Source organism: Phyllostomus discolor, chromosome 15 (genome assembly GCF_004126475.2).
Source record: "Phyllostomus discolor isolate MPI-MPIP mPhyDis1 chromosome 15, mPhyDis1.pri.v3, whole genome shotgun sequence".
Classification (NCBI taxonomy): Eukaryota; Metazoa; Chordata; class Mammalia; order Chiroptera; family Phyllostomidae; genus Phyllostomus; species Phyllostomus discolor.
In genome coordinates, this window is record NC_040917.2 from 9,003,855 (window position 1) to 9,018,220 (window position 14,366).

A 14,366-nucleotide genomic window follows, 5' to 3' on the forward strand; every position below is an offset into this window, starting at 1 on the left:
AGTGCTGGAGGCGGGAGGCCCTGCCCCACGTTCTCTGGGTCACTGTAGGTCCCTGAGACCCAAACAAGCCTGGAGGTGGGGTGAGCTCCCCAAAAGATAATGGATTATGTTCTCTGCCATCCTGGGTGTACAGAAGGGGTTTGAGACAGACTTGTTTGATTTGCACCAGATAAATAAATAACAGGAAGGAAGGGCTCCTTGCTCCCGAGGGCCGTGGGGCACACTCACATGGGGCAGGGGGTGCGGTTAACCCAGAAATGAACCCAGAGGCAGCACTGTACCAGAACTCTCCATCGTCCAGAGCGGTGTGGCGCAGGCGCTGTTGCTCAGCGGGGCCGACGGCACGCCACTCGGGGGAGCTGGGGGGAACACAGTCAGGGTCAGGGTCAGGGTCGGGTGCAGGTCACGGGCAGCAGCCCAAACTGCAGCAGCTTCGGGTGCAGGAGCAGCCCCGCCCGGGGAGCTGCGTGTGTGTTTGGAGGGAGCAGATCCCGGTCAGGGACTGCTAACTGGAGATCCCCAGAGACGTGCCGGGGATCCACGGGCTGGCCGGCCGCTGATGGGGAAAGACCCTCAAGGCCACTGTCCCCCACCACACCCCGTGGAGCACGACCATGGGGCCGTCACAGTGCAGCACAGACAGCCCGACTGGACGCGCCCAGTGGATTGAAAGGCGTGGCCTGGAGCACAGGTCTGACCCCTCCTCTCTGTTCATGAGCTGACCCTTTGAGAGGTGATAATAATAATGCCTCATGTTCACCCACACTGGGCGTTTAATGTGCCAAGTGCCTCTTCTGCCTGGCCTCTCTAGGCAGCCAGCGAGGACTCACGCCCGTCTGGGGACAAGAGGGCTCTGGCGAGCAGCCTCCAAGTCCGCTGTGTCTCTGCAACCCCACGGCGACCCCATGGCCGCCTCCACACGGGTCAGACGGAGTCGCCGGCACTGCAGTGCTGCAGCCATGGTGGCCACCTCACCCACCCCTGTAGACCTGGACCCGAGGGGGGTTGCTGGGGAGGAACACCTCTCCAGGTCCCTTGTGCCAGGGCTGCGGCAGCAGGACTGACAGCTGTCCTTCCCTGTCTGAGCCGCCATCTTCTGGGCGCCCACACGCCGAGAAGGGGCCGGCGGGCTAGGCTGTGCCTTCGGCCCTGTGCTCGCGACAGGCAGGACCAGAGCCAGGGATCAGGGTGGGCCTGTCACCCCGAGGCTGCGTGGCAGCAGGAGGCAAGCTGGATTCCCGCCTGGACTCCCGTGAAAACACACTGTTTTCATTTCCCGCTCTGCGCACTTCCCGGGAGAAGGCAGAGGTGGCCCAGGCCCCTGGCAGAGGGCATCCCCTAAAGCGAGGGGCTCTGCAGGCCTGTCCGTGAGAGGGAGCAGCCCCGGTACTGTCAGTTTTGATGTTCCTGCTCTTTCCGTTCCACCAGGAGGGGCAGGCTGGTCTCTCCCTCCTCTGTCCTTGGTCCCCAGGGTGTGTGCTGCTACGTCCCCAGGCTGGAGCCTGGTTCACAAAGCCTCTGGCACCAGGATGGTTGGTGACCTGGCGACCTAGTCTGAGCTGAGGACAAACGCCAACTCAGTGTCACTGGAGTCCTAGACTTGCTGCAGGGCTCCCTGGGGCTTCCCGGGGCTCCCTGGGGCCCCTCAGTCAGTGGGTGGGAGGGGGGCAGCAGAAGCCCCAGAGGAGGGACGAGGGAGTGGCAGAGAGACAGATGGACTGCTCCAGGGGGGCACTGCCCGAGCACAGGGCAAGCCCTGATCCCAGTCACCTGGGCCACTTCCTAAGGGGCGAGGAGGGGTTGAAACCAGGAAGGCAGACCCTTATTTTCATTGAGGGCCAAATGAATAGCCCTGGTGAACGGCTCAGTAACAGACGAATTCCCTGTTCCATTTCCCCTGTCTCTCTGCTGGCCCGCTGGGGACAGTGACCGTTAGAAAGAAGACCTTGGTGACCTGTGTGGCAATGTTTCAGGGATTCTCACACCAAACACACTCCCTGCCACCCCCACCCACAGCACGCATGTGCGTGCACACCCACAGACGCTGCTTCCTGGAGCCCCTCAGCCGGGAGTTACACCTTTCACCGCAGGACCGGGGTGTGGGAAGTCCCCACAGGGGCGCGTGCTCTCACTGGGAGAAGCATCCTCACAGGGAGTTAGAGAGAAGCGCTAAGAATCGTTCTTGAGAATCAAGTTGGACAGCAAGGGGGACCTGGAGGCTGAGGTAGGGTGCCAGGAGGCAGGACAGGGCCCCGAATAAGAGCCAGGAGAGAGCGGTAGACAAGCGGCTCCTCCTTCGATCCCCGCACAGGCCAGCCTGGCCCCTGGGCCCCAGGAACACCAAGAAGGGACAATCTGCCAGAGAGAGGGGGCGGGCACCGACCTGTCGCTCCAGGACCCGTTCCACTCCACCTGGCCCCACGGGTTCCGCACTCGGATGAGCTTGGTTCTCTGGCCTCGGAGGCTGACCTGGAAGAGAAAGCCCCGGACGACTGTGGAATGGCAAATTCGTCCATGAGCTCCAGCTGGGCCTCGAGCGGCCGAGAGCCCCTTGACTATAGCAACACACTGAAGATGTGTCAAAACTCATCATTTCTTCCCGGGCCCTGGGAACTTTCTAATTCCTGTTGAACGGAACAGCTCGAGTTATCAGCGATGTTATATGAATCACCCCAGACCGGTGATGCTGAATCTGGGAAATAAAGTACAATTATGGTTAGCAAGTAATTGGTCCACACGAGTCTTCCAATGAATGAGTTTTCTCTCTAGGCTGGTCTTGCCCCAGAGGTAGGGGCCAGGTCTTACTTATCTCTCCTGGGTGTCCTCAGCACCCAGCATAGCGATTAGAAAGTTCTCCTGAACTATTAGTCACGTGCACATAATGACCTTCCAGTCACCGACGAACCGCACATACCGGGTGGCACACCCGAAGGCCTAGGTGTGCAGCAGCCCGTACCATCCAGGCTGGTGTGAGTGTGCGCACTCTGTGATGTTCACACAGCAACAAGGGTGCCTCCCTACACACATCTCAGAACGTATCTCCCTGAGAACGTATCACAGAACGCTCAGAACGCAGGCATCTCAGGGCTGTCTTGGATTTTCTCCATCCTCAGCATCTGACTCACAGACGAACGATAAGAACACACACACACACACTGCGAGTTCACACGACAATAAGCAAAAGTCACCTCCCCGTCCTCTAACTCCGATGAGCCCCGCCCCCATCAGGTGTGACAGGAGAGTCTCTGCTGTCCATGCGGAGAACCCTTGAGCCAGTAAAAAAAGATGTGCCTGCTGTGACCTCGGCCCTGCTCTGCAGCAGGGGAGGGACGGGTGCACCGTACAAAGATCCTGGAGGGAGGAGGGTGGAAGTACTCCACCAGCTGCCGGACGCCCGAGCTCTCAGAACAGCGTGTCCTCGTGCACGGGGCACCGGTTGCGATTTGATGGGAAAGCGTCCTTTGTTGGTGCGCCCTCTCCAGCACCCCGTTCCAGAGGGTCACCAGCTAAGACGAGCAGGGAGGGTGAAGTCCTTGCAGGCGGAGAGAAGAGAGCGCACTTGGACAGAGCGTCATAGGAGATGGAGAGTTTCTTCAGTTACTCGAACAGTATTCAGATCTAACATTAAAAATTGCAGCCTCCTCCACCAAGCGACCGGCGAGGCCTGGGGAGAAGGTGGAGGAGAGGAGCGGACACAGGGACCCGCACTCCTAAATGCCCCGGGGGACCTTGACCGCTCAGCTCAGGGTCCTGGGGACGGTGGGGGGGGGGGGAGGCGGTGCTTCCTGCCGCACGCTTTGCTCCCGCTCCCGTGGAGAGTGCTGGAAGCATGGGCAGCGACAGACGGAGACCCGCGGTGCCTGGCTTTCCACAAACTGGTTTGAGACTTGGGCCACCACAGGCTGAGCAGGCCTCCGCAGGCCTTTGGACCTCACTGGACTGGAGCCTGAGCACGTGCAGCGGCAGCTTCTTGTCTACCTCTCTCATCCCTACGTGTCCCGCAAGGGGCTCCCTTCTGAACCCGAGTCGTCCCCAGGTGGGCCCAGGGGTGGGTCCCACCCTGGACCACAGCTGCGGAGAAGAGACCTTGTGATGACTGGTGGTATGTGTCAACCTGACTGGGTCGTGGGGAACCCAGGTGTTTGGTTACACAGGGTTCCGTGTGCATCTGTGAGGGTGTTTCAGGGTTGTGAGGTGAGCATTTGATTCAGTGAAGCAGACAGCCGTCCCCAGTGTCACTGGGGCCAGTGCAATCAGCTGAAGGTCAGAACAGAACAAAAAAGTGGCAAAAGGAAGAACTTGTGCTGTCTACCTGAGTGCAGGCTGGGACTTCGGTCCCCTTCTGCCGTTGCATTAGGATGTATAGCACTGCTTCTCCTGGTTCTTGGGCCTTCCTTTGCACTTGGACTAGAACTATACTACCAGGTTGCCAGCTAACAGATGGCGGCTCACAGGACTTCTCAGCCTCCATGAGCACACGAGCCAACTCCTCATAATAAACCTCAATCTCTCTACATTTCTCTCTCTGCTTCTCTGTCTGTCTGTTTCTCTCTACCTCTAGCCCTGTCTCCTATCGGTTCTGTTTCTCCGGAGAACCCAGACTCTTACAGGACTGGAACTGGGGAAGAAAATTAAAATCAAAGCCTAGGCTCTCACACCGGTGAAGAGAGTCTGGCGCCGTGGCGGAGGCACACGCTTCTCCCGTTGCACTTTGCTGTTCTGCACCCCGCCTGGCTCTTCCCACGAGCGGAGCTCCGCAACGCCGGGAAGTGGGCTGGAGCTGTGCGGCGCTAAGTGAGCACAGGGGACAGGCATCGCTGGATCTGTCCTTGTGTCCTGTCCACAGGCGTTCACGTCACCTACCTGGTCAATCCCCGTCACGGTGTAGGCGTGGCCCTTAATAAGACCAAAAGGCGTCCGGGCTTCTGACTCCGCGGAGTTTCTGATCTGAAACACACAAGAGCAGCGTTGGGCCCGTCGGGTAAGTCAGGCCCCTGCTGCTCCGCCAGATGGCGCTGCAGGCCCGCCCGGCCTCTCCTGTGCCCCGAGGGGAGGGCCCTGTGCCCAGGACACGTGCCAAGGGCACCCAGGACAGGCCGAGGGGGTCAGCAGGGGCATTCAGCAACTCCCAGTCTCTTTCAGGTGAGGGGACCCTGGCGATCAGTTTGCTTTTCCGCCTCCAAACAGAACAACCTGGCCGACCCGTCACGTGGCAGCACGCGAGAGACGCGCCATCGCCCACACCGAGAGGCGCAGGAAGCGCACGACAGCGACACCTACGACTCTGTGTCACGTGCTCGCAAGCGCAGAGGAAACAGATTGTTGGCCAGCGAGAACGAAGTCCCGAGTGGAAACAGAGAACTCGGGTAGGTTTCAGAAACACACGAGGCAAAATCATCTATGGGCGTGTACCTAGAAAAATTCTTAAAAAGCTGTTAGATTTCTATCTGCCGATGTGTTTTTTCATGATAGAGGAAGCAAAATAAACAGGTTTCTAGAGAGTATTCAGGAAGGTCCAATGTAGTGAAACCGAGCCGCCCCGCCCCTGTTTGTGCGTGTGTGTGTGCGTGCGCCCCTTTGTGTGAGCGAGGGGGAGGGGCGGGGGCACGTGTCGGGCCTCACAAGGCGCGGGGTTGAGGGGGGGGGCGAGGAGGCAGAACTGTGCCCACAGGGCAATCTCAGGATTGTTTCACCTGATAGTGTGTATATCTTACCTTTGGAATTTGAAAAACGTCAAATAACAGCTTTTGTTTTAATTACATATATAAACATTTACTTAAAATGAATGCCCCCTCCCCCCACTGAAAGTCCTGTCTCTCCTGGCGCGTGGCCAGGGCGCCTGGCTCAGACCGCTGCCCACAGCCCAGCGCCCCACCAGGAGCCACTTACGTCGATGGAGCAGCCCACCAGGGAGCCCCTCTTCAAGGCCTTCTCCAGAATCTCATAGAAGTTCTCCGGAGCCTCTCTGGTTGTGAAGGTCTCCGCCACGCCCCCGGTGAAGTCTTCCATGGCCTCGATGGTGCTGCCCCCCTTCAGAGCCTCGTAGCTCCCGTTCAGCCTGCAAGGACGCAGGAAAGCATGGGGACTGCAGCCGGGAAGAGCGCGACCACTAGGTGGCGCCCCCGGCCAGTCTTTCCCTAACTCTCCGCGGCAGGCCCGGGCTGGGTGGTGCGGAGGGAAGATGGGATCAAATGGAAACAATCAAGCGCTCCTCGAAGAGACAGCGCGGTGTGTTGGTAAAGAGCATGGACTCGGGTCCCTGGCCGGCTGCAGGTTCGAGTTCCAGCCCCACCACGTACAAGTGCAGTCATCTTGGGCAACTCGCTTCCTGAATTGACAGAACAAGGTGATGGCTGTGCTCCCCCTCCCAGGGCTGCCGTGAAGTTTAAATGAGACTCTCTCTCTCTCTCTCTCTCTCTCTCTCTGTCTGTCTCTGCTCACAGACACCAGGGCCCAGCCATGCAGCCGGGAGTGGAGGAACATCCTCTGTCTTTCAGTGTCACGTGCACCATTCATTTCCGACCTTACTAGGCCGGCACCTCTCTCCACCCCCCCACCCTGCCCCTGCCAGCACCTTTCTCTTCCCCCTTCAGTGAGCCGGCCTCTCAGACACAGCCAGGTGCTGTGTACATTCACTCCTGGGACCCCCCTCCTCCTGGATGAGTTGTTCTGCGTTGTTGAGGTCCATGGGTTTGATAAATGCATGGTGTCGGGCACTCACCATTCCAGTGTCATGCAGAATAGTTTCCCTGCCCTAAAGAAATCCCCTGTGCTCTGCCTGTTCCTCCCTCTCTCCCTCCCCACCCCCGGAGCTCCTGGCAACCTCTGATCGTAGCTTCCCGAGTTGTCTCCATAGTTTCCAGACTGTCTCCATAGTCTTCCCTTTTCCAGATGTCACGGAGTTGGAATCACACAGTAGGTGGCCTTCTCAGTTGGCGTCTGTCACTTAGTAAATATGCATTTAAGATTCCTACGCGTCTTTTCATGGCTCGATAGCTCATTTCTTGGTGTCACTGAATAGTGTTCCATGATCTGGATGGGCCACGGTTTGTCTCTCCCTTCGTTTACCAAAGGACCTCTTGCTGGCTTCCAGTTCCGGGCGATGATGGGTAAAGCTGCTCCAAACACCTGTGTGACGGTTGTCGTGTGGACCCAAGTCTTAACCTGACTCATTTGCCAAGGAGTGCAGTGGCCGGATCATTTGGTAAGACTGTGTTTAGCTTTGAAAGAAACCGTCCAGGGGTCTACCAAGGTGGCGGAGCCGTTCCCCACCCTCGCCAGCCAGGAATGGGGGCTCCCGTTACTCTGTATCCTTGTCCGCGCTGGTGCTGCGGGCATGTCGGGACGCTTGCTTTTATCTGCAGTTTCCCAGTGACCTCAGGCGTCTTTCCACAATCTTGTTTGCCATCTGTCCATCCCTTTGGGTGAAGTGTCCTCTCAACCACCACTTGTGGCCACTTTTAACGGTCAAAAAATAAACACAGATTTTTCTCTGTAGGAAAGCTGCTCTTTTCTCTCTGGGGGAAAAGCCTTAGCCTTCACATCCGCTGACTCCCACTGGCTGAGGCCCTGGCCCTGTCTTTCCACAACAATTTCCCCGTGTTGGCCTCCCTGAGAAGGAAGCCAGGCCCACCCAGCCCCGGGGACCCGCCAAAGCAGCCTTTGGAGAGGAGCCCGTGGACATGCCCTGACGGGGGTCCCCAAGGGCAGAGCCGAAGCTGGGGCCCTCCCGCTGTGGCTGGAAGGAGTGGTCCTTGGCCTGCTTCAAGCCTGTCGGGTGGCACTGAGGGCCAGTGTGGCCGGAGGGCGAAGGGAGACCCTCCAATGCTTCTTTGAGGCCCTAACGTCTGTCCTGTTGACTTCAGGGTGGGCGGAACCTTATTTCATTTTGGCTACTGTGCACCCCGCCCGGAGGCAGGGGCATGGTGCCCTTCCTGGTTCCTGTCTCCTGAAATGATTCCCCGGCTTGAACATCCCCTGGAGCTTGAGAGGGGCCCTCCCCCACCACGGGGTAGGTGGGCACCCTGTTACCATCGGAGCACAGAACTCAGGCTGCTGTGGCCCCTTGCTGAAAAGCTGGTCTGGAAATCCAGCCACCGAGGGCAATGAGGCCAAGAATGGGGGTCTCGATTCCACTTCTGCGCCGCACCTGGACCGTCGGATCCGTGGAGACAGAAGGTGGAAGGGCGGGGCCGGGGCGGGGCTGGGGGGTGGGGTGTTAGCCTGTAAGGGTGCAGACCCGTAGCCTTGCTGCCCGAGACGGGTAGCTGCCCGTTCTAGCGGGTGGTGGTGACGGTCGCACAGCAGTGTGAATGCACTTAACGCCGCTGAGCTGTGCGCTTGAAAATGGTTAAAATGGTGCATTTTACCACAATTTGTTTAATGGGAAGAAAGGAGCATTCTGAAAGGAAAATAATGGGATGTCTCTCCTCGGGGGTGGCAGCCCGGAAGTGTGAGCGGCGACAGGGTCTGGCGGGGGGGCCCGGAGGACCAGCTGTTCTCAGCCCACCCGCATTCCCCTCTGCTCGCCTCCCAGCTCTGCCCACGGCCGCAGTCGTGCCGCAGGGAGAGGAAGGGAGCGCGTGGCACCGCTGCGCGAGGCTGGGCACACCGACGCCACGACAGGAAGATCGCTCGCTCCCCACCTCCAGCCCCGAGGGAGCCACAACTGTAAACCCCAGCTCAGTCTTCCCTCCACAGAAAGTGCGGGAAAAGGCCCCGGGGGCGGAGCGGGCTCCAGAGCTGGCGCCTGCGCTCGCGGGGCCGGCACTCACTTGGCGTAGGCTTTCTCCAGCAAGGCGCTCCAGAACTCGTTGTGGTCGGCGGAGTGGAGGAAGACCAAGCGGTCCCTGAAGGTGGGCAGCCGGTCATCCACCACCACGTCCAGCCACTCGCTGTGCTGCCAGAACTGTAGGCGGGGGACAGAAATTAGGGGGAGTCACATGGCAGGCCCAGCCCCATTTGCAAATGCGCATCACTTTGCTTTTCCTCCATCTGGATAAAACTGCCCTGAGGGACATCACACGTGGACTCCGTGATGGGGACCCCTGGACAGGGTGAGAGCATCCAACCCTGCCCCTGACATTGACTCAAAGACTTGGAGCAGACCCCTCACAGCCAGCGGAAGCAGGACAGGGTGGCCCGTGGACACTGCACAGCGCCCTGGTGGACCCTCTCTATCTCAAACCCGGTGCCGGTAGGGTTTGGTCTGCTCCTCCCTCCCTCGCACACTCAGGCTGTGTCTCGGCTGCCCCTGCACCACCGTTCCCTCCTTGCTCGGAGGGGGAGCCTCTCCCCTGGTGTTTTGGCTGTTCTCCTTCAGAGAGAGGCCGTGGTGAGATGGGTGGACCCTCCTGCCAGGGGCAGACTCCAGGGGAGTGTGTGCACGCACGGGTGCATGTGCATGTGTGCCAACATGCTCACACACATGTGCATGTGCGTTTGCACAGGGGACAAGCAGGGCTCTGCCCTCCACGGGGTCCCAGCAGATGACGCCTCTGCCTCTCTGAGTTCCCAGTTTCTAAGCTCACTCAGGTCTCCGTGTCCGAGTTTCCTCCCTAAGGAGACTCTCGGTTCATGAGAAAGAATCCAGTTCCTAACAGGTCTAGTAGTTTTAGGCCTAAAGCACAAGAATTCCCTGATGTTCCCTTAACACGCGGACCTCCGGGTTTGCTAAGACGTCACCGCCAGCTTGGCTGCCGGCTTCTGGGAGGACTCGTCACATCCAGGGCATGCGGAAGTCATCCTCGACCGTGCCCTTCGGGATGCTGCTGGCACCCAGTGAGGGCGGCTCTCCTCCGGGGCTTCCCAGCAGCCAAGGACGTCCCTGGCGTCACGCTGGACCCCAGGAGGCTCGTCCATGGCCAGGCCCCACTTACCTGGAAGTGGAATATCCCAGCGTAGCCGGGGCCAAAGCTCTGATCTTGGGGGACGACTCTCGCCAGCGCCTTTTCGTTGAGCGTGAGGGAGGCGATGGCGGCCAGCAGCCAGCAGTCGCCTGCGAGATGCAAGTGAGAAACCACGGTTTTTGTCGCTCACTCTCGGCGAATGGGGAAACTCTGCGGCAGAAGATGGGGGCGTGCCGGGTGGGGCTGCGTCTGTTGTGCATGACCAGAGCGGACAGATAGCAGCAGGTACCTCGGGCCCCCTCTGGCCCCTCCCTCCTGCCCCGGTCACCGGGCACAGCTGCCCCTGCCAGGGCGGTGTTGTGGCACGTGCTGACTCGGGTGTCGGACTACGCACCACAAGCATCAGCTGTGCGACGTTCCTGTGATGCCCCCGCCAGAGGACCAAGGCTCAGACCTTGGTGTCAGCGTGGCCCGGTGGGCAGGTGCTGCAGCCCCTGGGCGCCTCAGAAACAGCCCCTGCGGCGCTTGGGGGCATGTTTCCGGGACCCATGCCGCCCCCAGCCGGGGCTCAGTCACAGGTCATGGTAGCTCCGGGATCACTGGCTTTCAGTTATCATGAATTTTTAAGATTTGTGGATTAGTACTGTACTGATTTCTTCCGTTGTGTGTTCGTGTTAGCACACAACGACAGGACAACACGAACGTGAGTCAGATTTCAGACAATATCTTGTGTGTGTTGTTCCCGACTTCTGACTTATGACTCACAGCTCCCACAGGAGGCCCTGGGCCGCTCCAGGGTCACTGGGCCCCAACCCCGGGCAGCCAGGCGCCTGGGGTGGGGAGGGAAGGAGGAGCCGAGGTGGTGGCGGTGAGGGTTCTCCAGGCCCACGGCCTGGTGCTGCACTTGCTGTGGCCACAGCTCAGGGGCCGGCCCCCACGGGGCCCCCACGGGGCCCTCTGCGCAGCCTGTCGCCTCATGCCCCCTCCGCTCACATGTACCGAGCTCCCCCTGGCAGATGTCAGTCCTGGTGGCCCCTCCAAGGATGAATTCTGGATTTTTCACTATTTCCTGGAAGAATGAGATGATTATTCAAGGAAGGCCCGCCAAGGGGAGGCTCAGGGCCCCTCTCCTTTCTCGGAGCAGAGGGCTGTTTCCTGGTGTTGGATTTTCTTTCCTGTGGCGGGGGAGGGGGGTGTTGAGGAGGTGAAAGGTGGCCTAGCTCTGTACCCCACAATCCCAGGCCTTCTGGGGTAGAGCACCTCCCTGGAGAGAGGTCCTTCCTTCTGAGCCCTTTGGCTCAGTCCTCTGGCCAAAGCGGGACGTCACCAGGCCCCGAGGCTTCCCGTGGCCGCTCAGGCCCTGGGCCAGGTGTCCAGCACCCCAGGTTCAAATCCCAGCTCCCCACTTGTGTGCCTCTGTGGGCTCCCAACCCATGTCAGAGGGAGTCACACATACAGCCTGGTGCCCTGGCTTAAACACAAGTCTCCATGCAGGCTACCCAGCTTCCTCTTTTTCCAAAATATGCATTTAAGTATATATTTTTTAAGTATAAATTTTAAATATATCTATACTATAGTGACAGATATGTACATGTATGTCTCATAATTTTACCAAGTGCATTAGATGCATTTTGTCATATATTACACATAACCATGGCTATTATGTATATAATAAAATCATCCGTGTACATGGATACGTAGGCAACATGGAGGGATAAGTACAAAACGTCAACACGAAAGCATTTAAAAGCAGTTACACACAGTTACACATTCTCCCCCTTGTCCGAGGCACCAGGCTCCACCCCCGGCTCGGACCACAGCGAAGGACAGGAGAGAAAGTCCCTGCTGAGTGGCTGGGGATCGGGGCCCAGGCCGACGGAGGGACGAGGGACGCTCAGATTCCGGAGGGGAGAGTGCCATCGGGCTGGGAGAGAGGCCCTGGCCCAGGCCAGCTCCACCCACTCAGACCCACAGCCCCCGCCACGAGGCCTGATGGAGACCACGCCCACTGGGGGGGGGACCTCTCCTTCCTTCCCAGTGAGTCTGTCACCGCACCGCACCCCTACGGCAGGTCGGCAGGTCGCACTGCATCTACCGCAGTGACTCCCAGCCTCCTGGCTGCCCCTTGCCCTGTGATGTCCCCTTGATTGTTCTGGTTCCTGCTGCTCTTGCGTGCCACTCCCCTGCCGCCGAACACAGCTGTGTTTGACAAGAAGGTGGTGCTGGGGCGGGCACCCTGCCCCGGCCCCACTGGGTAGCTCACAGCTGCTGCCAGAACACGCACCACTGACATTGTGCTGAGCCGGAATGCAGACAGTGCTCAGCCACAGGCCTGGGGGCGGCGGGGAGGGCCCTGGAAACTGACCGATTCCCTGCCAGTTCTGTGTCCCCAAACCAGCGACCTGGAGGCCCATCCTGCAAGTGGAGCCTCAGTCCCCACCCCCACACCTTGCCCCCAGGCCCCAGAAGTCTGTGAGATCTAATGCAAAGCTCCCGCACCCCCCCACTTCCTGAACAGGACACAGAGCTGGGTGTCTGGGAAGCAGCTGTGCGCATCCGGCTGTGGTCTGGGAGAAATTCCAGTTTTGGCCAAGAGGGGGAGCTGCAGGCTGCGGGCTGGTACTCGGAGCCAGGGGACCGCAGTGTAGAAGGCAAGGGTCCTGTATGGGAAGAGGCTGGGGGTGGGTTACAGACACGGGCGGGCCTGTCACCCCTCTGCAGAGTACTCGAGGGACCCTCCCAGAGCACCTGTAGGCTTGGCCGATGTCTTCCTGGGGCCACCCCCCACCCTGTGGCTCCTTCTGCCTGATTCTAGCCCTTCCCTTCCCCAGGCGTTGGTCCTAAGAGCTCCCCTGACAAGTCAGAAAGACAATCTGGCACCCCCCAGGCTAATTTCGTCTGGGGTCAGAGAGAATCTCATCTCGCTGTAAGAGGCGTTGTGTCTGGTGGGCGGAGGTGGCGCGTTCGGCCTAGAAGAACAGAGGCAGAGGGCCGAGAATGGCCGCCCCGGCGGGGCACACCCCTGCCCGCCTCTGCCACAGTCACACTGTGCTTCCGGGCCCACGCGGCGTCCCCACCCCATCGGGAAGCAGTGTGTTAGTGCGTGCGGTGACCACTGGCACCCCTGGGCTGCCGCGTCCCAGCCCCGAGTGCTCCTCCGGGTCGGTCCCCCCTTCGGTAGGTTGGGCACATAACAATGCCCAGCTCTCAGGGTTGTTTGGGTTAAGGGAGGTAATCCTGGTCAACAGCAAATGTTTCCCGGGGGCTGTAGTGACTGTTGGCTGTTGCCATGGTGACTGTTGGCTGTTACCATCGTTTTGAAAGAGCCAGATGGTGCACGCAGCTGAGGGCACAGTGGGGCTCACAGAACAGGACTGAGAGGCAGAGCACAGGCGGCTGCACAGACTTTCATGTTAAAATAGCATCGGTGCTGAGATGGGACCGCCAGGACCCTCGGGGTGTAGGGGGGCCACTGAGCAGGGGTCCAAGTTTCCCAGCAGAGAAAGGCCTTCCAGGATGAGGGAGCATGTGAGCCGGACGGGACGGGCTGCCGTGAGAGCAGAGACCAGGAGGATGGGGCACTGGCCCTGGGCAACAGACAGCAGGGGGAGCCCCACCTTGTTGCTAGGCAACGCCGGCCCCCCTGAGGGTGCTGGGGGGGTGCGTGAGCCCCGGAGGTGGGTAGATAAGGCTGGAGGCAGGGAGACCAGTTGGGAGGGAAGACGCTGCTGGAATTTCTCAGAAGGAAGGCTTGGCCGTCCGGAGGTAGCCTTGGCAGACGCAGGACAACACCAGAGAAGCAGAAGCAGCTTGCTTGTGGACCAGGGCAGGATGGCATGTAGGTGAGCACATGTGCACAGAGGCACGCACACACACACACGTGTACACACATGCACGCACAGCTGCCAACAGGAACTATTAATAAAGAGCGCACGCGGCATCGATAGCTGTGTGTACTCTGGGCCGGGCCCGAGAGCCCAGAGGTGTTTGTGTAACACGCTGACAGTGTTTGAATGTAGGGAGACAGGGAGGAGGTGGGCGTGATGCACCCTGGTCTCCTGTGTAAGATGACACCTGGGGCCGATGGTGAAGATGATGATGACGGTGGTGGTACCCATGGGAGTAAGAGGACAATAGCCGTCATTTACTAAGAGTGTCTGCAAACTGGACTTTGGACCCACCTTGGTCATCGCCGACCCACTCGGCAGGGTGAGGAGACTGAGGCTTGGGCAGTTCAGCGAAGTGACCGCAGTCCCAGGATGCCTCAGTGGCAGGGCGGGACCCCACGCAGCCTCACCCGTGGGCCCGGCACTCTCAGCTCTCTCCTGTCCCCACGGGACCTCTCCCAGGCCAGCACCCGCCCCGAAGGAGTGCCAGCCGGTGCGCCAGGCAGAGGTCAGGCCCTGACTAAGCCAGCGTGGCCAGCGTTGCCTCCTCACCCCAGGCACCAGCTGGTGCCCTTCGGGACCTCCAGACGGTCAGGTGGGCCAGCGTGATGAGGGCTCCCTCCCTCCTGGG

At 59.8% G+C, this 14,366-nt stretch overlaps 1 protein-coding gene across 1 annotated transcript in view; it reads right to left on the reverse strand.

The window, feature by feature from the left end:
* The window catches only part of CAPN9 (calpain 9), a 31,821-nt gene that overhangs the window by 16,617 nt on the left and 838 nt on the right, over positions 1-14,366 (reverse strand). The window contains exons 2-8 of the mRNA XM_028531293.2: positions 10,848-10,917; positions 9,879-9,997; positions 8,775-8,908; positions 5,890-6,058; positions 4,864-4,947; positions 2,384-2,469; positions 282-359 (exon numbers count right to left, since the gene is read on the reverse strand). Coding sequence (XP_028387094.1) covers positions 282-359; positions 2,384-2,469; positions 4,864-4,947; positions 5,890-6,058; positions 8,775-8,908; positions 9,879-9,997; positions 10,848-10,917 — 740 coding nt within the window. The remainder of the gene's footprint in view (positions 1-281; positions 360-2,383; positions 2,470-4,863; positions 4,948-5,889; positions 6,059-8,774; positions 8,909-9,878; positions 9,998-10,847; positions 10,918-14,366) is intronic.